At 49.9% G+C, this 23,701-nt stretch overlaps 1 protein-coding gene and 3 non-coding genes across 4 annotated transcripts in view; 3 read left to right on the forward strand and 1 right to left on the reverse strand.

The window, feature by feature from the left end:
* The first annotated feature begins 257 nt into the window (after nt 1-257).
* Nucleotides 258-339, forward strand: TRNAS-UGA (transfer RNA serine (anticodon UGA)). Its single transcript has one exon. It is a non-coding gene; the product is annotated as a tRNA-Ser (tRNA).
* Nucleotides 340-4,953: 4,614 nt separating this feature from the next.
* TRNAS-CGA (transfer RNA serine (anticodon CGA)) lies at nt 4,954-5,035 on the forward strand. Its single transcript has one exon. It is a non-coding gene; the product is annotated as a tRNA-Ser (tRNA).
* Nucleotides 5,036-7,269: 2,234 nt separating this feature from the next.
* On the reverse strand, nt 7,270-7,351 carry TRNAS-AGA (transfer RNA serine (anticodon AGA)). The gene has a single exon. It is a non-coding gene; the product is annotated as a tRNA-Ser (tRNA).
* Nucleotides 7,352-11,397: 4,046 nt separating this feature from the next.
* The window catches only part of LOC135897665 (sentrin-specific protease 1-like), a 38,339-nt gene continuing 26,035 nt past the window's right edge, over nt 11,398-23,701 (forward strand). Inside the window, exons 1-6 of the mRNA XM_065426359.2 lie at nt 11,398-11,496; nt 11,564-11,659; nt 14,276-14,381; nt 18,958-19,091; nt 19,840-19,978; nt 22,669-22,817. Coding sequence (XP_065282431.2) covers nt 11,599-11,659; nt 14,276-14,381; nt 18,958-19,091; nt 19,840-19,978; nt 22,669-22,817 — 589 coding nt within the window. The 5' untranslated portion in view covers nt 11,398-11,496; nt 11,564-11,598. The remainder of the gene's footprint in view (nt 11,497-11,563; nt 11,660-14,275; nt 14,382-18,957; nt 19,092-19,839; nt 19,979-22,668; nt 22,818-23,701) is intronic.

The raw sequence follows: 23,701 nt of genomic DNA on the forward strand, positions 1-23,701 counted from the left end.
TATCTACCACAAATTGATAAGGATCATAAGAATAGTCATTTTTCTTTGAATTAAGCCAAAATTTGGGGCACCTACATGCAACGTCCGTGGCTTAAGAACGCAGTCTTATCCTGTGGCCATTGACCACATTCGCGTCACCGTCGCAAAGGGAATGGAAAATGCCATTGTGTTACGGACAATGAAATCTCGAGACGTTAGACCTGCTGTGCGGAGTGCGCGCTTGCCGAAGCAAGCGAACCAAGTTGCGCCTGACGCCTGCAGTCGTGGCCGAGTGGTTAAGGCGATGGACTTGAAATCCATTGGGGTCTCCCCGCACAGGTTCGAATCCTGTCGGCTGCGAAATCGTTTTCTCTTTCGTATTTTGTGGTTTTCCAGTTGTCAGGTGCCGGAGATTGCGCCTGGATGCAGTAATTTCACAACCCCCACTAAATTACGCCACATGTTCCTGTGCGTTCTTTTTTAGTCGGTCGTACCGCACTCGACAAGTTGTCAGCGTGGGCTCCACCCAGTGTCTTCGTTGCGCCCTCAAGAGCACTGCGACCTTGGAGGAAGGAAATAGATTTCATACAGGTTATACAGAACATACGTAACTAACTCCTTTGCTGTCACAAGGCAGTCATCGCTGCATTGAAATAAAATCGACAAAACTGAACTTGTTAGCACAGTATTATTTGATCTCACTATATATAACGGTTAAGAATTCGCGTAACACGGTCGTAACCATCGCGCAATTTCTTTTCCGCTTTCGGTCCAATACATGACCTCTTAGACTCGGCGTAATTACAGGTAATGTTGCCTCCCGGTAGTATTTAATCGGTGCGCGCACTTGTTCGGCTGTCCTGCCCTAGTACGACGTACCGTAGCCGTAGCTCGGCCTGCAGAGCCGGAACACTAAAACCTACCGTGCGCTTTGACGTGACGATCACGCGAGGACCGTTACACGTCTGGCCTCAAGTATGCTGCGCAATGCTCCCTGCTGTGGTTCTCTCCTCACGAAGGAGGGAACCACGTCGGAAGTGGCGCGTGTCACAGCAAGCAAAAGCACACCGCCCATGCATCCCGCACAGATGATAAACGAGCGAAGGGGAAATGTGTGGCCCCGGTGTTTATCACTGGGTTAATCCCGACGGTGCAGTACAGTATTTATTAATTATTGGTTACGTCTTCATGTCTCTTAATGAGGTTACGCACACGTTTGGCTTGGGTTTATCACATTGTTTATTTGAAAAGCCACACATTGCGTTTCGCATTATGACCATCATGGAGGGATGCAATGAGCGGTTCATCGTGTTTATCCAGCGGGTTCATCAAAATCTTTTGAATTATGTTACGTATTTGTGCTTAGTAAGGCGTTAATCACAGTTTTTATGACTCGGCTACGCACTGTAGTTACAAAGTGACCCACCGGAGCCGCAGATTTCATTTAATTAAAGACGGGGACGCAGGCAGGAAGCAGAGAGACTGCTGCGCTCGCGCTCTGCTGCAAGAGAGAAACGACGTCACTATCGGCGTAGCCAATGGCGCGCCACACCTTCGCTGCGAGATAATTACGTCATCGTGACCTTGCCTTAACCCCGTCCCCCTCTGTGTTTCTTCCCTGCAGTAATACGTAGATGAATGTATACATTTTAAATGCTTAAGCATTTCTATGCCTACCCAACCAGAAATTTGTCCCTCCGTCACGCAAGACAATGGCTCATACCCCCGCAGAAGGGTTTCTGTGGTCGGACCATGAGCGTTTCGCCTAGCATATACAAACAACTTGGCTGTAGAACCGCATATATCGCACATGTGGGAGACGACTGAACGTATACCATAGCGCGTAACGTTGTCCGTGGTCTCGGAGACTGTGCAGACATCAATGCCCAGACATTCTGCTGAACTGACAAAATAACACGAATTCACACACGGTTCCATGATGTCCTCGACTCCTTTCCTCTGTCCTCATCGTCACTTATCGTACCACCGTCTTCATCCCCCTAACCCAAAACACCTCCCCTCCCTCGAGTCACAGAGCAATCGGGTAGAGGAACGTGCTCAAGGACAAATGTCTCTCTTACCGCCTAGCATCCCAGGCATATGGCTCTCGACCAGTCTTATCAGCGAAGTTTCTCGTTCCCAAATACCTTTAGCTTGTTCCATTCAATCTTATTGAAAAGACGTGATATTTATTGTTGCAGCGCTATATAAATTTCATTTGAATATGCTTTCGTAAAGGTACACGACTGCCTTTATCCGCGAAGAAAAAGAAAAGCGCTACGATTCCGAGTGGATAAGGAAGTCGTTCTTTCAGGAGTCTGCCACGTTTATAAGCTTATTTTAATTTTAACGTTCGGGTATGAGTGCAGTCAACTGCGTGCCTGCTAAAGCCACGAACAAAGAAAGAAAAAAGAACGCTCTCATTGGCACGTGCCGCATTTCGACTGTTGAAAAGCCTGGAATTACAGCAAGCGGTAATATGCGAACGTTGTCAGCACCTATTTTTGATCGTGCTTATAGAATGTCACTCATTGTGAGATAAGTGCCAATGTTGTGTTCGTTCACGTCACATATAGCACAAGAATAACCGTGCACGCTAATATCGGGAGTGAGTGAGTGAGTTGAACAACTTTATTCGGTCCACAATAGACGCGAGCAAACTCAACGTCACCTGGCTAGGCCCACTCGGCGACCATCAGGTGAAACCTGACGGCCCTATCGCGAGCCCTCTAGACTGCCAGGATTTGAGAGGTCTGGTCCTGGGCTCTAATCAGCTTCATCATTTCCTCTTGGGTGAAAAGGGGAGCGGCAGAGGCGCAGCCCCACAGGACATGCTCGAAGTCCGCATATTCACCACACAGAGGGGAGTCTGGGCTTGGGAACCGTTCGGAGTACATTGTGTGCAGCGTCGCGGGGCTCGGGTAAGTGCTTGTTAGCATAAGTCTGAGAGTGACTGCCTGGGCACTGCACAGCGAGGAGTGGGGCAAAAGCAGGAGTCCTCTTGACAGATAATTATGTTTGCAAATCTCGTTGTACGAGCAGAGAGGCTCGGGTCGCCGAAGAGAGGACGCGTTACCCATCGCACGGCAAGTCAAACTTCGTGCAGCCGAGTGCGCCTCCTCGTTGGGATTGATCGAGGCACCCTCAATGGTTCCAAGGTGCGCAGGGAACCAGGCCAAAGAGTGATGTTTGATGTCTTTAGCACTTTGGATGATACGTATGGCCTGGGGAGCCACGATTCCCATCTGAAAGGCCCTGACAGCGGCCTTGGAATCTGAATAAATCGTGTCATGTGCGCTGTCCGTCAATGCAAGAGCAATAGCAACCTGCTCTGCAACGCTGGAACTAGAAGTGCGAATGGTAGTGCAGCTAAGGACTTTAGAATCACAGTCGATGACCACTGAGGAGAAGGCTTCTTCTTGAACGTATGAAGCTGCGTCTACGAAGCATGTTCGGTCCTTGTTCAAGCGGGCACTGGCGAGCAGAGCTTTACCCCCGGCTCGTCTTCGTCCTTTGTTGTAGGTGGCATGCACATTGCGTGGCATCCGGTGTACGTAAATCTTGGATCTTACGTCGTTGGGCAGCTTCACAGCGTCGAGACTGACGACCGTGGGGTTACGTCCCGGCTTGCCAAGTATGGCTCGGCCCGCTGGGGTACCGGAGAGTCTGACAAACTGGGAAAACTCTTGGGCTTCAACGATTTCTTCGAACGTGTTGTGAATTCCCAAATTGAGGAGGTCCTTTGTGTGCGTTCGGATGGGAAGGCCGAGGGCAAGCTTGAAGACTCTTTTCATTGGGGCATTGATCTTGCTGCGCTCCGATACGAGCCAGTTGTGCATAGCCCCTGAATAAGCGAGGTGGCATAGCACGAAGGCGTGGATAATCCGAATCGGATTGTCCTCCCCGATCCCGCGGTACCTGTTGTCGATTCTTCGGATCAGGCCCAGGGCGTTTTCGCTCTTGGAACAAATGCGTTTGAGGGCGGCTTCATTGGCTCCGTTCGATTCGACAAACGTTCCTAGGACCCTGATAGTGTCTACCCGCGGTACTGGGGAGCCCTTACCAGTGAATAAGGTAATGTTGCTCTCTGTTGCTGGACTCCAGGACCGGTGAGTACCACCTCTGGGCCTCTTCTTGTAGAGCAAGAGCTCGGATATAACGGGCGAGCACTTTAGCCCGGTGGGGATAAGATATCGCTCCATCACATTGATGGCCTCTTGCAAAGCACCCTCGACCTGACCCTCACATCCGCTGGAGCACGAGATGGTGGTGTCGTAGGCATAGATTGGGTGGTTAATGTTCGGGATCTTGTTCAAGGCCCGCGACAGTTTGATCAGGGAGATGTTGAACAGCGTAGGGGAGATCACCGCCCCATGAGGTGTTCCCTTTGGCCCAAGCTGAATTTCGTGGGTCAAAAACTCGCCATTCTTGAGTCTAGTGGACCTAAAGGAAAGGAAGGAGCGCACGAAATTGTACGCTCGCTTGCCGACGTTACACTCTCTCAGGCTCTTGAGAATAAAGGTGTGCGATATGTTGTCAAAAGCCTTTTCCAGATCCGAGCCGAGAATTGCCTTAGTGTCGGCGAAAGTAGATGTCAATGATCTGGTGCTTAATCAGTCTCATGGCGTCCTGAGTCGACAGCCCCGACCGAAAGCCAATCATATCGTGTGTGTGAGATGGCCAGTGAGGCGATTAAGCATGGCGTAAGAATAATCACGTCTATGCGAGGAAAGCGCAAGCGTGATGTCTCCAAGGGTGACCTTTCATGTTGATGATCCCTCGGCGGCTGAATGCGAGCTGATAAGTGACAGGCGAACCAACGCTATATCAATTATCAATCATGTGCCACTGCGATCTGCGTGATAAGTTAATCTGTTTATGTTTCCCGCAGCAGTCATTTCTGTCTGAAATAAATGCCATGACAGAAAAACAAGAATGTTTAGTGTTTCGATTGCACGTCTCCGAAGCCGTCGCGCAGTCGTGGCCGAGTGGTTAAGGCGATGGACTCGAAATCCATTGGGGTTTCCCCGCACAGGTTCGAATCCTGTCGGCTGCGATCACATTTTGCATCTCTCTCTTTTTTTTTTCAATTGCCTCAAGCGCCATCATATTAAGGTAGGTTTCATGCGGTTGCGCAATAAAGATATTTCACGGCCAATGTGGATAACTCTATACCTAACCACTGCCGCAAATGGAAGCACAGCCGCAGTTATTTACAATAAATCAATCACAATGTACAGTAACTCTTGCGAAGGCAGGGAAGTGAGTATAAATAGATTCTTCAGTAACACCGGGGTTGACGAAGCGCATTTTCCCTTATCAGAGCTAACCGACTGCACAAGAATAGCACCGGAAAATAAGCGAGGGCTACAGTCCGACCACGATTTAACGAACACTGATATTGCAAATGATAGCGCATAACGAAATAATTAGGAGACGTAGTAGCGTTTTTCCTAAACTTCAATGACTATTCAACTGCAACAGCGAAGCCGGAGAATCCGAGATCCTATAGGATCAAAGCCCATTTTGGCAGGAAACATTTATTTAACCACTTCATCTCGTAATAAGGGAGGGGGGGGGGGGGGGTACTGCGCTATAAACACACGGACAACGGAAGTAGAAGATGACAGGACGCATTGTCCGCGTGTTTATAGTACCCCTCCTCCCCCCCCCCCCCCCCCCCCGTCCCTTTTTAGAGGATGAACCAACTAGCGCAACTTGCCGCTCTACTTATTGAACCAGCAAAAACAACTTGGAATGGCACACTCTGGGTGCACAGAGTGTCTTTATAGCTGACCCACTGCATTGGGAAAAGCCATAAGTGCCGTTACCCTGCGACCGCACGGACAAGTGCTTGAAATTTTGCGCTGCCAGCTATCACGTAACGGCACGAATCCCGCTGCCGACGTATTTATCAAAATGACCGGAAACCCCTCGCTGGCCCGTCGGGAGGCATCAAGCTTGCGTTTCTCTCCCGTATAATGATCCGACCGCGATTTTTTCCCATGATAACAGCGTGCACGCTTATAACGAATACCTGATATGGTATATGACGAAGTTAGGTAATGTTGTGTCGCAGGTGGCTTTATTATAACAAGGTTCGAATCAACTGACGTTACGTCAATTGTTAATAGTGTCGATGCACGTGCGCCCTGAACGTGGTGGACGGCAGCGGCACGAGCTCACACAAATATGGCGGCCGACGCGCTCGCTTCTTAGCTGGCGACAGTCACGTGTGTGGGCGTCGTGAAGCAGCTGCTGCAAGAAGTCTATACTTGAGTAATACCTGCGGAATGCGTGCCACAGAGCAGTTCAGAACGTCCACCACGCTTTCTCTCTGAAGGTATCTGCACAGCGTGACGTCAGGGTGGCGGCGATGCTGCCGGTACGTCACTGAACACGAAATGAATACATTGTTACATGAGTAAGGCGTTAAACTGACAAGGGACGAAAGAAAGACACAATTATACGATGGGGTTCACCCAACACCACCTAGATAGCACAAGGCTTTTTTCACTCCGATTCTTGATGTCATGCTTGTGGCCCGAGTGCCATATAGAATCTAATGGGGATGCTCCTGAGCAGGCAACAGTGATTCTGACGTCACCGGTTTCGCCACGCCACCCTTGGCAATGAAAATTCTGGGCGCGTAGCATGACGTATAGTGACGCAGTGACCTTGCGCTATCTAGGTGATGTTGCTTCATGCCGTGTCAGATTAGCGCTGTTACCTGCGACCATGAACAGCTATACCAGCTCGCGCAGTTCACTATTCTTCAGCGAAAGGAATGCTGCGCGGATGACAAGATTGCCGGTTACGGGACGAGCTTCCAGAAACTGGACTTTATAGAGCACTAATAACATGACGGGTGTCCGTGTTCGATCATCCGGCTATCTTGTCATAAGAGCTAGGCATCTTCAGTACTTTTGCGCAGGCGCAGCATTAACATGACCAGATTAGCCAGCATCAACCAATAATAATAATAATAATAATAATAATAATAATAATAATAATAATAATAATAATAATAATAATAATAATAATAATAATAATAATAATTTGTTATTCACAATATTGATGGGGGAGAAGGAAGAAGCAGCTGCGGTGAGCATCCCTCTGTTAAACAGCCGTCCATTGCAGAAGACGGGCCTATGCGACAGAAAATGCGAAGTCCTAGAAATTCATATTGTTACTGTTTTTTTACTGCGACGAATATCCAAACAGAGTTACACGAAAAGTGAGTCAAGTTGAAAATAAAAAAAAGAAAAATTGTAAGCGCAAAAACTTTCTCGCAGTCGGCAGGATTCGAACCTGCGCGGGGAGACCCCAATGGATTTCTAGTCCATCGCCTTAACCACTCGGCCACGACTGCGCAGATGCTCTAGCGCACGTGAAGTGTCGAGCAGTCGCTGCGCTGTGGCGACAAAGGCACTCGACAATACCACTGACATCCCAGGAGGGACATCTCTTCTGCTTTTCATTGTTTGCACCAGAATGAATTTCTTGCTTTTCTTCCACCCCCCCCCCCCTCCGATGTTCGCCGAGGCGCGCTTATATTCACGGAACGACACATGTTCGTACACAATGGGCGTGAGTTTCATGTGTAAACTTGGCAGAGTTGGAGATCATTACTCATGTTTTTCAAAAAGTAACAGCACTAAACAGACAAGGACTTATGTGTAGAAGAACGCGACACTGGCGCTGTCACTCACAAGTGAAGTTGATTTCGATGGAAATCACATTTCAAGGCGAGTAGCGCTACTTGCAATGCTAGAGAGGAAACCTTTTTTCGCAATTCAAGCATTTCACGTGAAAGTTCAATTTTTAACATCTATAGGCATAACTCAGCCGATAAGTGACGTGAGGAACTGTGTGAAGACAACAGGGTGCTCATTCATTCATTCATTCATTCATTCATTCATTCATTCATTCATTCATTCATTCAGTCAGTCAGTCAGTCAGGCAGTCAGTCAGTCAGTCACTCAGTCAGTGTTTTTAGTCCCGTTACCGCACGTGAATCAAACTGACGCTGCTGCCTCCAGCAGCGAACGCAGAGACGCTCTGCATTCCATACGCCACAGCGACGCCAGCTGGAAGCCGGGGCACGTGGATGCAACCATCCACGCGCAAGGCAGACCACTTGCAAACACACCTGCTCAGGGAGAGGCGGTGTGTCCGCGTCCTTGCCCTGATGACGAAGAAAAGAAAGAAAAAAAAAAGGACAAAACATAGAAAGAGGAGAAAGGGAGACCGGAATGGGGCAAGAGGGGGTGCAGAATCAAAGCAGCTGCAGGCTCTGATAACGCCCCGAAGAGTTGCGTGCTCGTCGAAACGCGACCCGACCTTCTCCGTCTCGCCAGACAGCTGGCAAACCAGTTTCTATCTTTGCTTTCTTGCACTGCGCTGTCGCGCGTAGCATGCGCTCTTGCGGCTCTGGTCGGTGCCGTCGACGGCGAGACAACTGGGAAAGGAGGGCACAGCGTAACGTTTCCCCTTCAAACTGAGAGGAGAGACGAGTGCTTCTCCAACTTCTCCAATCCCGGCGACAAATCATCGCTCATTCCAAAGCCGAAACATCCTGTACGATACCCTTGCGTATAGCGAAGCACAGCCGCTTAGTGGTATCCATCTTGGTGGTCCCGTTTCTTCCTGGCTTTGCCAAGTGTTCTTCACAAGAACAAATCACAGCATGTAAGGTCACCGCTTCGTTGATACACAGATAAATGCGTGTGCGCGACACAATCTAGAGATCAGCTCAGTACTTTTTTATCCACAAGCTTGAGCATCACAGTAAAGAAATTCAATATCTCGGACATCTATGAATAACTGTAAAGCGCTACTGACACGAGGGGGGTTGCTTTATCTATTAGCGCACTGTCTTCGTCTCTGTGATTTCATTTCTATTATTATACAACTGTCCTCTAACGAACGTCGTTGAAAACATCTACCATGCTAACTTTTCGCCGGCATTTTTTTGGGGTCGCCATTTTGGTGGTAAATTCGCCACTGCTAAGCTGCACTCTCCCATACGGCGATGTTCACAGCAGTGAAACGACGCCGTCAACAGCAGCAGCCGTGCAGGGGAAACGGGGCACGCCGGCTGCCGATTCAGGCAATTCCTTGCCCGACACCCCGCCGCATCGACCATCTGCCTCTCCTCCTTTCCATCGCACCACCATCATGATTGTGTTTATTTAACCGGCCGGGGTTGCCCTTTCACTCACATTCTGCAGGCCAAAGGCTCGCTTTCAATGGCGGGAGAGGGCTGCCACCGAGCCCCGCCTATTTCCGGACGTGGAGAGGGGACCCGACGCCGCCCGGAGATTGTCGCAGGGGTACTGTGAGGCAAACGGAGCGGCCGTACACCGTATTAAGCGTAAAACGAAAACGCAGCACATAGAGCCCTCTCAAACATGCTATAACCGCTTTCACGCCTACTAATGCAACGCTCAACATGCAATTCGCGCTGAACATCACCTGTATATGTTATATTTGACCGAAGAAATATCTATTGCGGCGTTCTTTGTTGTGAGAACGGCAATGTTTACGTCGTGTGACAGCATAGGCACGTGTACTATGAGTCATTCTAATTCGTCGTCGCGTCCGTAAATGTACACAGTTGCGACAAAACGCACACAGGTGCGTGTTCTCAGGTGACTGCTAATTGTAAAAAATAAAAAATCGCCCGCAAGAAAGCCGAGTGTTGTGCGGACAAAATTAGCAAACAAAGTGTTGCCTTAGGCGTAGCCGGGTGTGAAAAGCTTGGTGCAGCTCCGTTGGCTCGCGTCACCGCAGTCGCCGAGGGTTGACGTCACCATCCGCGAAGCATCCCTTCCCTTGAATCCTCTCCCACATACAGCGCCATACCGTGCGTTGAATGGTCCCTAAATTCTTCAAAAAATGGGTTTTTCAAACTGCATTGTAACGTTAAGCAATATGTCAAAGTATGCTTAGAAATTAAACTGATCATTGGATAAATTACAAGCGTGTGCCGAAATTATTGTTTTAAATACGACCACAAGCGTCACCAATTTGGAGGATCGTGGCAACCTAGCGGCATCTATCGCGAGGACTCACAACGACTGTCACATTGCTGCTTGGCGGCACTTGGTCGCGCGTCTTGAACACGTGCAGAATCGGGAGAAATTTCTTGGCACATTACTAGGCCCTCTTGATTTGTTCCCGCGCTTTCACACTGGAAGCAGGTTCTAACAGAACTCTGCCATCGAGAGCGAGCGGTCGAAATCCCGCGCTTACTTCCAGAGGCAGCGCTTACGCCTCTGTCGTTCCCGTGGTGTACAACTCGCATGTTGCCACGTCCCCTCCATGCTTCCTCACCTCCATTTTTATAGGATGCTGTTCGACGTTATTTCGCCGTTTAGGATACACGTACACGATGAATTAGATGCCGCAGAGATGGAAAACAGGAAGGGAGAATGTTGAACACGTACTCAATAACTTCGTAATTGCCCGTCTTATGTGTGCTCATCGCCGGGTGTGCGGACCTTTCACTGAGACACTGCATGGGTGTGCCACCTTTATAGGCGTGTCCGCGCGGCAATTCCTTCTGGCTTCCTTTTGGCTTCACCTTCCCGATAGCGGAAAGAATTGCTGGGTAAAGTGCGCCGTTTTCGCTTTCTGGGTCAATTTGATAGTGATACAATGTTTCGAACTGAAAGCGGGGAGGGGGGCTAACGGAACGTTAGTGTTGGCGATAATTTACGTGCAGCCTTATTATAGCCTAACATTAATGTGCGAATGTTCCCATGTGGCCTCGTGTGCGCTTTAGAAGAGCGGCGCGAATCGGGCAGCTTGGTTAAAGGGAGACTAAAGAAAAAAATGATTTCTTCTGGATCAGTGAATTGCGTCTCTGCTACACCAAAAACACCACTCTTACAACGATAAGACGTTTGATAAGCCAGAAAAAGCGCAAGAACGAAATACGGGTGGCGACGCCTACTTAGGTTGCCGCACCTGGGGGCTGTGACGTCTTGCATTTTGATGGTATCTTCTAGGGCCTACTAATTATATAGCGGTACAGATTGACTACATTGTGGTCTAAATGAACCAGATATTAAATATGGCAAGTTTCGGGAACCTTCATTCAGCCAACGCGGCACAAATGCGAAAACATACTTTGGAATCCCTGACGTCGCGCTGACGTACCAGCACTGGGGTTTCGGCGCGAAATTCAAATACTCATACTTGGACCTTCATTTTCTCATCTAATAATCAAACTATCTTTTTTTAAATGACTGCCTTCAGGGTTCTCCAGCAATGCTTCATTAGTCTAAACTGATTTATTGTTTCGCTTTAGTGCCCCTTTAAATATCAATATCACTAAATATCAATTTAACCTCTATCTGATCCATAATATCACTTTTATTTACTACTGCCCGATAGGTGGCACATCGCCCGCAGTGGGACTGGGCCATACCGCTTAGGATCGACCAAAGCTAGGATCGACCAACCAACCAGAAGAAGAAGTGAAAGAAAGCGACCATTTTCAGTCGCCAGGTACGGAGTTCTTATAGTAGAAGCGTTCTCCGGCGCGTCTGATTGGGTTTTGCTCGTTCTTCCGCAGATCGAAGGACGCCGGAACGCCATCGCGACGGGACGATGAAGGCTCTGCTGTGTCAACTCTGCATCGTAACGGCACTCCTGGCTTTGCCGTGCGCAGGTAAACGAGCGCGTGGATTCCTTAACAGTTAAAAAAATAATAAAGAACACAAGAAAACCTCATCAAAGAGACTCGAGCTCTCGTAACGCTTAAATGCAGTCATTCCATACGATTTATGGAAATATATATACATGAGGGGGGGGGGGGGGGAGGGTTGTTCATACAGCAACACTTATGTATGATATATGGGGTTCTGTGATATAGGAGTTATGCGAGGCATGAATGCTTTCGATAGGGATGCCATCATTGGCTACGCGAACTACATTTCTCGATGTGAAGCATTCGAAACGCCACGGAGACACGACTGGGGATGCATTTATTATGTGTATGCTGAGCAGGTATGTTAATGAAATCATGTATGAAGAAGAAATTTCGTCGAATTTATTGACGCAGCTACAGTAGATACCCTTTTTTGATTACCACTGAAACAAGCTAGAGGTGCGAGAACGACTGCAGACTGTGAGAGCACAAGCTATACTAGCTCCATCGAGCCGCTGTCTACCGTATTCGCACTCACTATCGGTGCCGTTTAATTATTTTTGATCACTTTGTGAGCATACTATAGACCCAACAAAACAGTTAGTCTTCTCTCAAGTTCGTGGCCTCTCTTACATAGGGCTCGGCTGTCTGCATGTCTGCCGTTGCAATGTCGTGAATGTGTATTTTTAGGCTGATGATTTACAGCTTCACGTAAGATCTCTCACTCCGCCCTTAAAGGGGTGGAGACATCAAAATTTTCGTTCATGCGTTTGTTGATTCAAACGTTGCGTCATGCTTCAGGGAGCACGATACACACAGCGGGATTCATATATATCCGATAAATAATTTAATAATCGCATTATTATACCGAGCGATTTCGGTTTCGGTTTCTGGGCTCCGGGGGATGCTATGACGTCACAGAGGAGGAAAAGCAACATGGCTTGGTCACGTGGGCCACAAAAAATAGTGACGTAAAACTATGCTGCGTCGTCTGCTCGCGCATACGCGTGCTCTGCCAGCAGAGGTCAACTGGCGATTCGAAGTGCATGTCGCGATTATTATAATTATGCGAAGAGCGACAACAACGGTAAGAAAATATTGCGGCTTGTGAGAGTCGGTGATTCATTCCGAAGCGCCGTTAGCGTTAGCTTCGAAGTGAACCGGAAAAGGCCTAGCCACGATATCGGCGGCGCCGAACGATCAGAGGCGGTGAAGCTGCCGTCGGTGCACGGAGTGACCACTCCTCGGACGCTGATTGGCCGCTTCGCCGTACGGCTGCCGCACAAATGGGTCCCGGGCCCGTGCTCTCTACGGCTAGGAAATCTTACCGTTCGCAAGCAAAACCGCCGTCGCACGGGGGCCCCCGAACGGCAAACGACGTGCGGCGAGTTTCCGTGCCGGTAACGTGGACGGGCCTTCACATTGAGAAAGGCCAAGCGAAGGACAGACCGCTCCGAGCTGCCGATATCTATGCGACTATGCGAGGAGAGAAGCGGACAACACGAACGCCGCATATCCTGGTCCCTTTCGGAGTCGGCCGGCTACTGTTTTACACTCAAACGTGCAAAGGCCCGTCGGCACGGCAACTCACCGCACGCAGTTTGCCATTCGCGGGCCGCCGTGCGGCGTTCGTGTTGTCCACTTCTCTCCTCCTGCGTCCGTGTCTGCACGCCTTACCCCTTCTTTACATTAAGAAAGGATTTCTATATGCCTGTAGCTCGGTCATAGTGGAGGCTATGCTCGGTCGCTCGGCTCAGCAGGCTCCGTAATCGGCATTTCATCGCTACTCATCATACGTCACGTTTTGTTGCTGGTGTGCTATGACGTCAATATTTTCGTTCCTCCTCTGTGACGTAGTAGCTGCCGCGCTAGCGATGGGTCTCGACTACGAGAAGGAGTTTTTCATGACTTTTTGGAGCTGAATTAAAATTATTTTGAAATGTTTGCAGCGTCCGATACCTCGTTCGGGGTGTCCTTGCATACCGAAGCAGCCTACAACATGCTTTTTATAGCCTCAAAATTTGGTGTCCCAACCCCTTTAACGCATGCGTAGTTGCGTTGCCGGCACCATGATGACGGTTCTCGTCGCATTTTGGATTTTCATCCCCCCACCTAAAATTCCGCCGTCCTTGGCACCCATTCTGTAATGCTGATGGACCAGTGGTTATCTTCTCAACGCATTAGGTAACCTGCCCAGTTCCATTATTTATTGTTATTGTCAACTAGAGTATATCAGTTAACCTGTTTACTCTTTTATCTACACCGCTCTCTTCCTGTTTGTTTCTTAATGTTACTCCTAACGTCTTAAAGTTATGCCCTGCGTCCTATCGCACTTCGCACTCCGTCAAGTAAAAAAAAAGAAGAAAAGAACTTAAAGGAGCTGTGAGACATGCACGGTTGCTACGGCTCCTCCAAGGATTATGCTATCGGCATCCTTTGTGGCAGCGGTGACCGAGTGAAACTGACCTTGAGGTCGGTTAGGTTTATGTAAGCCGCGTTCATGCGATTGGGCAAGCTATTAGTAACGACAGTTCGTTTGTGTGTAAAACAGTTGTATTTACATGGTGTGGGCGGTGTGCTCTACCACGCGGCAATGATTCACACGTTGCATTTGTTCGCCGGTTTTTGGTCTCGCAGGATTTCTTTGTAACGGCGAAAGTTATCCAGAACTGAGGAGACAGTGCTTGAAAGGCCTGCAACAAAAGGTCAAAGCGGTGCTGGGCGACCTTACGGAAAACTGCAAGTAAGCGATCACCCAGTGAAGCTAACGGCAAAAGTATATGTTCTGTATGCTTTGCTTCCATCTGTAAGCTAGCTTACGCGTTAAACTTAAAAGACGGTGGCGACATGTGCATTTCCAGCCGCTGACCAAAACGTCTTGACGGCCTACGGGCAGCGCCACTCCAACACCGATAACCGCTACATATAACTGGTGGTGCGCTGGGGCAATGTTTAGCGCGATCAGGTTTTTCAAACGGGAGGAGGAACCATTTTTCTTTTCTCTAATGGTGCAGCTTGAGTAGTAACTTTGAGGGTGGCTCACGCGTGTTTACAAGCCCAAATGTGTTACGACGATGCCCAGGGACGACTTTACCATTGCTAGTAAGCACAGCGGGGCGTGGCATTTCCGGAGGCGCCGGACGTTTGTGCGCATGCGCGAGTAAGAGCGTGTGCAAGAGAGGAAACGTGGGAGTTTTTGCTCCTTGAATATCTGACTCTGCCTATAGGCACTATGGAGAAGTTTCTTTGTTCGTGTTGTATGCGTTTCTCCCTAGGCGTGTCGCCAATGTGGAGAGGAGTTGAGTTCGTTCACACTCCGACGCTTGCTGCTGGCGCGGTGAAGCAGGCGAAGCAGTGAGCACGGTTTTGTGATTGCTGTGTCTAAAGGTACAGCGGACGTACGCGACTCCCAGAAGCTAAATGTACGTCGGACAGACTTTCTCGCGCCTACGGCGCTGGTGCTGAGTTAGTCATGCCGGATTAAACCTTCTTAGCGCTTTACAGCACTCTACCTTCAAAAAAAAAAGAAAAAAAGAAGAAGACATCACTGATTTTCCCCAGAGAGCTGCAGGGGCCGTAGTAGAGGCCGGGCCGCATATTTAGCAATTATCTAGGAGGCACAACTACAGCGCCTTGGCAACCACGGTTGAACGCGACTGGCTGAAAGGCCGCCCGTGACGCTCGACGCTCTTGCAACCACTAACGCTAACCTAGCCTAACGTGGGCGAGACGTAAGGCAATAATCCTCACGGCGTAACGGCTGTGAAAGTACGCCGCGCCACCAAAGCTAACCCTAAGCTAACCCTAACCTAACCTAAACCTAACCCCACCTAACGTGGGTGAGACGCAAAGACAATAATCCTCACGGCGTGACATCAAGGCGTCGCCTGCGGCGTTTCAGTCAACCGCGTTCAACCGCGGTTGCTAAGGCGCTGTGCGGTTATTTCACTGGAAAGCGACCATTCAAAAATGCTACTGAGAAGTAGCGGACAGCAGCATACAAAAAGCCTGCCAAGAGCGGAGATACCGCTCCAGGAGAGCAGGCGCGGCCTCTACTACGGCCCCTTCTGCTCCCCCGGGAAAACCAGTGATGTTTTTTTATGCGAAGCATATTACGAGAGCTCAACCCAGCTCCTCAGGCGCGGCGGTGTCGCCTTCAATACCACGTGACACCGTGACGTCACGACAGAGGAGAAACGGCGCTCCAACTCGCGCCGTCGCTCGCGGCGTCCAGGCGGTATATAAGCAGCTGCGCTTGCCTCTGCTAGACACTCACGAGGTGAGATGCCTCCTGGAGACAGAGCTGCTCGTTGGAATGAGAAGCGAAGGTTGTGGCGTGCTGCAGAGACTGATTTTCTAGGTGGCTTTGGCTCAACTCTTGCAAGATGGGCTGGGTGGGAATCGAACCAGGGTCTCCGGAGTGTGAGACGGAGACGCTATCACTGAGCCACGAGTACGATGCTTCAAAGCGGTACAAAAGCGTCTCTAGTGAATGCGGTGTTGCCTTAGAAACGAGCTGTTTCTCAGGCGTGCGTCGCTTGCTCAGGCGCACATTTCGTTGCCGCGCCGAACGCTGCGTTGCTCGACGCTCACCGCGTCAAATTTCGGGGCGCGTAGTCGCTGCGCCGTAACCCATTGTCTTACACCCCTTGGCGGGTCGACGGGAACGATGTCGCGTTCCACTCTTGAAGGCGAAGCAGAGTAACGCATGAGTTGTTCCTTCGTCTAGCCGAACCAAATATAGCCAAGCAACAGCAGTTCACCAGGCCATAAGGCACGAGAAAGGTTTAATCCGGCGCGACTGACTCGGCACCAGCGTCGCAAGCGCAGGAAATTCTGTCCGACATACATTTAGCTTCTGGTAATCGCGTACGTTCGACGTAGCTTTAAACACACTGACCACCAAACGGGGCGTCCGTGCCCACTGCTTAGCCTGCTCCAATGCGCTGGCAGCCAGCGTCGCAGAGTAACTCGACCCTCCTCCGCTAATGCCACCACGTCTACACTCTTAAACAAATGCACACCCTTTGGGTTGCATCTTGTCACACAACGATAATCGTCATCTGTCTTGCTTGCACGACACGAGCAAGGAAACTTCTCCTGTGTAGTGCCTAGTGTTGTGCCATACTACGTGCACCACGTGCCTATCATCGAGGCGACGGGATCTCCCACTTCTCCGCGACGAATCAAGAATGGACGCGAGTGACGTTATCACCTGCCCCGACTGGTTCCTGCCGACGAGGAGTCGCCAAGGGGGACTTAAGGGAGAATCGGTGCGTTGTGAAGAGAGAAAGTCGCTTCTAGCCGCCCAGTCGGTCTGTTGCGCTCTTACAGCCACATGTACGCGATCATGTACTATCTGTAAATATTGTATAAAGTTTTTCGTTTCTTCTTCGTCTGCGGAAAGAGTCAGTCTCTCGTCCTCCACCCCGAAGTCACAACACTATGCAAAGTCAGATATTAAAGGAGCAAAAGCCCCCACATTTTCTCTCTCGCAGCCTCCATTCCTCGCGCCTGCGCACAAACATCGGGCGCCTCGAGAAATGCCACGCCTAGCTGTAGTTGCTAGCAATTGTAAACACGCCGCCCAGGGAATACCATTGGGAATCTTCATAGACAGAGGATAGGGTTGCAAGATGATATGGACAGGTGTAAAGATCGTAAGCAAGACAAAATCGTGAGTCACGTTAGCGTGATACAGGTTTTGTTTGAGGGTATAGGTAAACACCCTTATACGAGGATATGTCATTGCCACGTATCAGTAGTGCGACGCCACTTCCAAATAGCCACGGAGTACAGACTGCACAGTGCCTCAAGACACCAGTGTGGCTTACGAATCGCGGGCATGCGAGGCAGGAAGGGATGGCGTCTCGAGCCCGAAAGTGTCAGAGAAGAAAGACCAGGCACGACCGCTAACGGCCCAAGCGGTTTGGGATCAACGGAGAAACATGCCCGCTGCGCTTCCGTGGCAAAGCTAATCACCGCGTGACCACGGATAATCACCACGTGACCACGACGTCGTGCCTTCGTCAGGCGGTGCGGCTCCGGGGATTTCCCCGCGGGTACGGGATAGCGTTTCTACGAGGTCCTACCGCGCTAGATGTACTCGTCGACAGCCGTGCATGGAGAAGCGCCGAGCCTTCGGGCGCGTATCTGATCGGCTGCCCTTCCATCAACGCGCCATCGCCACGTCGAGCGACCTTGCCGCTCGCGGGGGAGAGAGCTGGCTCGCCGGAAACGGATGTCATGGATGATCCTGCCCTGCGTCTCCAGGAGATAAAGTCCCCTGTGTGAATAACCCTTTACGGGCACGCCGAGGTATGCACCGCGCACTCCGCGAGCCGACGGAGTTATCTAACATCGGCAACGACTTGGCGTCGTGCAGACCTGCCTCGCCAATCGAACGCTCTAGCTGTGTGCACACGCGATCAGTCCGCCCCGAGCCGTGACCTCCGGTAGGCAGGAGTATTGAGCCCTTTCTTGTTCACCCTCGCGCGCCTCCCAGGGTGCGTCCCGTGGAGGAGGGCCTCTTCACTGCGCGCGCCGTCATCTACGCGGACGTGACGTCGCGCTGTGGTAGTGCGTGCGAGGCCCCACGCGGCGCATCACTGACGTTCGCGGCCGCGTGCAAGCTGCCTTCGACGCCGTCTCCACTTGGCAACGGACTGATGATAATGCCTACGAAAACGAGGAGCTTGTGATGTACTCCCTACCCGTCGACGCGCCGGCCGTGGAACGGAAGGACGAGGAGAACGGCATTGGTAGCGGTGCGGGAAGGACTCGCCGAGACTTTCCCCACTTCCCTCTTGGTCACGACCCATCCCGGCCACGCTCCGGACAACGGCGTCAAGTCGCCCCTTCGGCTGCGCTGCGAAGGCCCCGGCAGATTCGTCCCCATGACGACCCGACAGTTAACGACGCTTCAAGTATAGTTTCGACTTTCTTTCATGTCCTTAAACATTAGTGCATTGGACTGCAATTCTTATTCACCTGTCAACTCAGACAGTAAGTGCCCAGTTTGTGGTTTGTACTTTTAATTTGTGTGTGTCCTTAAGCCTATAAGCCAAGTATTAAAAGTTGTTTTGTGTTTGCTACGCATATGCATCTGCCTAGCCTATTTCACTGTGCGGACGTAAGGTAACCACTACTACATTTAAACGACGGTAACCGTGGTCATGGCGATCCCTGTCAAGAAGCGGGCCTCTGTAGTCTCCGAAGGGGATCGCTTTCTGTTGTGCAGCTTCCTCTTGCCTACTAACATTAGCTTCTGACGTCACTATACCGCGACCTATATGCGTCGTGCTGCCCTTTTCTCGCAGAGACTTCGCCGATTTCGCGACCTGCCTGAGAGACAGCTGGAAGTACTCGCACTGTGGTAACGTGGCGGGCGCAGCTCAGCACAACGATACGCTGCTGAAGAGAATTGAGAAGACGTACTTCCCCGACTGCCTCAGTGAGTAATCACTTTTGACATCGCGCACACACACACACACACACACACACACACACACACACACACACACACACACACACACACACACACACACACACACACACACACACACACACACACACACACACACACACACACACACACACACACACACACACACACACACACACACACACACACACACACACACACACACACACACACACATAATTTCACTATAATTTCATATATAATTCATTTCACTCAAAATTAGCATTAATAGTATTACTGAGAATGTTCTCGCTATTACGAAATCAGCCAATAACTGTGGGTGGGCTTAGCTGCTTGCGACTAGCTGCAAGACGTCATTGCGATCAAAGGATCAAGCGGTTTCTCGCTGTTCTAGACAGGGAAGTGTAGATTCCCTGCTGCATGCAGTGAAATAATACTGGGCTGACACGTTCACGTACAGAACGTTCGGCAACGTTTTCAGGCTATGCTAAACAAAAGTGTTTCAGTGGCCCTTTAAGTGAACTGATACAGCTAATAAAGTGTACCCTGGTTATAACACGTAATGACGGAATCTTACTTAACACTGACCCAACTTAAGCTTTATATGGCATGTACGTAGTGAAAACTTTGATAACCAGGAGGCGCACGAGCGTAACTTTCGGGGAAGCAAGCGCACGTCCGATCTCGGAGGACATGCTAGGATCCGGAGTCTAGGCTTCGTGGAGGGGTACCTCACTTCGAGAATGTTCATCTACAGACGGTTCTGGCGGGCCCGAAGAGGACTGCCACCCGGGCAAGGCCCTCCAGAAATTCATGAGCTGCGGAAACCGGTTCTACGACAGCGCGGTGCGCGTCTTCCAGAACCACGCCACCGTGTCTCTCACCTCCATTTGCCCGTAAGTTGAGCACCATCGTGTCTCCGTTAAATTACAATTAAATTGCGGGGTTTTCCTTGCCAAAACCCCGATCTCATTATGAGACACGCCGTAGCGGCGGAATCCGGAAATTTGCACCACCTTGAGTTTTTTAACGTGCACCTAAATCTAAGTACATGGGTGTTCTCGCATTTCGCCCCCATCGAAATACGGCCGCCGTGGCCGAGATTCGATCTCGCGACCTCGAGCTTCGCAGCGCAGCACCATAGCTACTAAACAACCGCGGCGAGCCATTGTGTATCTGTACAATCACTGTACTACAGTGAGCCAATTCTCTCTTGTAAGCATTCTGATAGACCAGCATTCAAGGCCACCTATATAATCCGTTAAGAACTGTCGCGATATGCACGGTCAGTGCCCGTTGCGAAAAAAAAAAATGTACTGAAAAAAATACGCCAGAGATCACGATACTCCCTAATGCGAAGTTTGAGCGCAGCTCTACACGTGTTTTCATTTCTGCGATATATTGGCTGGCGCGGACAATCTGTCTCGTGCGGCACGTTGCAAACGGAGCGAAGCGTCGCTCAAGCACAACGATAGCGGCAAGCAAAGTCGGCGATCGTCGAAAGAGTCTGACCTGCGCGACAGGCGAGTCGGCTTTCATACATGACACGTCGAAGGTTCCAGCGTAATTGCTCGTGCCCGCGTATAGGCCCAGAAAGTACCGCACAAGTCGCGCCGCGCATACAACCAGATTACCAATACTATGGCGCCATCTCGTAGTCTCGTGCAGCCCTCTGCTTTCTTCCTCTTTCGCCATACTCTCCTCCTCCGCTTTCCGCATCACGCTTTCGCTGTAGCCTCCTCCTCCGCGTTCCTCATCGCGCTCACTTCTTTCATCTCCCGCTGCGCTCCGCGTTCGCTTTCATCTTTCGCTGTGCTCGTTAGCTCGGTTACGAGGGACAACGCCGATGCTCGGCGCAGGAACGGGCGGTTAAGAGCTGCGCCATCAAAAAAAGATGGAATATGTACAGCCACGATGAAACCTAAGTAATGTTACATAAATGTTCTTTCAATCAGCGCGGAAAACAGCGGCAACACAACAAGGAAGGACGCAGGACCAGCGCTGTCTAACAGCTGAAGCCTTTCATCGATATGAATAGAACTACGATGATCGTCAAGCACAAATTAAAAAAAAAGCTCGTGAACTTGGCAGAAGTCTTTCATATACAAAAGACGCGCGATAATTGCGTATCGGAGCCGTGTATCTCTTTGTCAAATTGTGGGGCGCAAAGCCTCGGTGATCGATCGTGTGACCGAATGACATGCGCACGCAGATGAAGCGTTCCTTTTTTTGCGTTTTTTTTCTTAATAAACTTCATTTGCTAGACAGCGCTTGTCCCGCGTCCTTCCTTGTTGCGTTGCCGCCGCTTTCCGCGCCGATTCAAAGAATGCATCAATTGCAATCGACCAGCTTCCACATTACTGCACAAATATCCGAGAAATTATAGAAAGGATTATCCGAAGCACCAACTCTCACTGGTACATGATATCTGCCGGCTTCGACGGCAAACCACTTATATTCAATGATGATAACATAATCCGTTACTTTATGCAGTAGAACGTACTAAAGAAATACTATCTGACGCCGTGTTTCACCATAAAGTGCACGCGTTATAGAACAACAGGCGCACCTCAACTACAGCGTCTTCTTCATTCTCCTGCTCCAATGATATGACCACTGTACTACGATCTCCCTCAGCGACCTACAATCATCCCTGTCTGGAGCCAGCCGACCCTATCCACTATGGGCAAATTTGCTATTGTATAGACATCGCTTAATCATTTGCAAGCATGTACTACGTTTTCCATCCGTGCAGACGAGTATATTGCTTATCTGCTTATGCATACCTGTCCTGCACAGAACTCCCTTATTTCTACAAACACAGTTAGAAAACCTGCTATACCCACTTCTAATCCATATACTGTCACGTTCATACAGATTAACAGCGCCAACATAGCATCATATAATGCCTATATTGCCACGGTGTAGGGACAATAGACGCGAATATGACAAGTGACAAGTATGGTATGGAAGACTGTATACCAGAATGATTGATCCGATGATCGGCCATATTATTGAGCTAACTTGTACTTAGACAGCAAAAGCGACATGAAGGTATATTAGTGGCCGCTGACCAGTGAATTACGATAAGCTTTCTTTTTTGTTGTAACATATCCACTTGGAGGTCATACGGAAGTTCTTGTTCGTGTCTGGGTGGAGCTACCAGGAGCGGACCCTTCGGGAACGCACCGTATAAAGGGCTTCTCTTTACACGAAGTCATTGAACAAACTTGCGGGACTTCAACGACCTGTCTCGTACTATGTATGATCTGCCGTGGTGGCCATGGCGTTGGCGCTGCTAAGCCCGAGGTCGTGAGATCAAATCCCAGCCGTGGCGGCCGCATTTCTACGGGGTGAAATGAAGAAAAAAGAAGAAGAAATAAAGAAAGAAATACGCCAGTGTGCCGCGCATTACATGAGTGCATGGTAAAGAATCCAAGGTGGTCGAACTTAATCCGAGTACCCCATAATGTATGGCGCTCCTCATAACTAGATCGTGGTCTTGGCACGTATATATACTAGTCGCCTCCCCCCCCCCCCCCCCCGCAGAATTTATAATTTAAAATTTACCTCACTGTACACACAGCGAGGTCGACGCGTACGACCAGTGTGCGCACGACACCCAGCAGGAGGCCCGCTGTTCGTCGGGCTACGAGATGGCGCCCCACATGAAGTTCGTCGCGGACGGTGTCACGCAGCGGTACCACCTCCTGTGCAGCGCGCTGAAGAAAGCAGGTAGGCTTGCACGGCTGCGGAACGTGGCGAATGTGGCTCCCGAGTGTCGACACGGACGAGACTTTCGGCGGCTTTATTATAGGGAGTTCTTTTGGTGCACTGCGATTACCTGAGAATCGTGAGCGGGGATTAAAGCGCGGAGACAAACCGCACGCACGCACTGGTATTCAATTCAGAAATATTTCTCTACAGAAATTATCAGAGGGAACTAACACACTATTACTCAGTCACCATGGGAATAATGCGCGAAAGGGGTAAAAGGATTGGTCCAATGTTCGCGCTTGTGGCTTCAGATGTTCTTGCCGCGTTATTATGTTTCTGCACTCTAAAGTTCCGACTGATTATAAATTTCCAAACTCATGACGGCAATTAGTTTATGTGCTCATAGTCGCTGCGAATTATTGCGTTTAGAAAAAGATATTTTGGTGAACGTTACCAATTTGAAAAGTCGCAAAGCCGTTCGAAGCCAGAAGGATGAAGTGTAGGCAAATCCATCTAATCGCTGTGGCGTGAATAGCCGTCATGACAGCGACAGAAGCTCTCGCACAAATATGGTACCGCGAGCGTTTCACATCTCCGGAGCGTCAACAAAGAAAAAAGAAGTTAGCTAGTGGCGCTTATTGGAACCGGAATGCTTTGTGAAGCATGTTAACAGTGCTAAGAAAGACTAAGCATGATTTGCACAGGACGGGCGCTGTTAACATGCTTCACAAGGTTATACTAACCAATTCACAAAGTTTTCCGCAGCAATAACCGGAAAGCTTTTTTTTCTTTTCGACAATTCGTGCTTTCAGGCAGCTCCTTGTTAATTTATTGAAGGTTGGTCCTCTTCGTACCTTCTACTATAATAGATTGATGTGTACTATTGCCTTCGTGAGCTGTTT

The sequence above is a fragment of the Dermacentor albipictus genome, chromosome 6 (genome assembly GCF_038994185.2).
Source record: "Dermacentor albipictus isolate Rhodes 1998 colony chromosome 6, USDA_Dalb.pri_finalv2, whole genome shotgun sequence".
NCBI lineage: Eukaryota > Metazoa > Arthropoda > Arachnida > Ixodida > Ixodidae > Dermacentor > Dermacentor albipictus.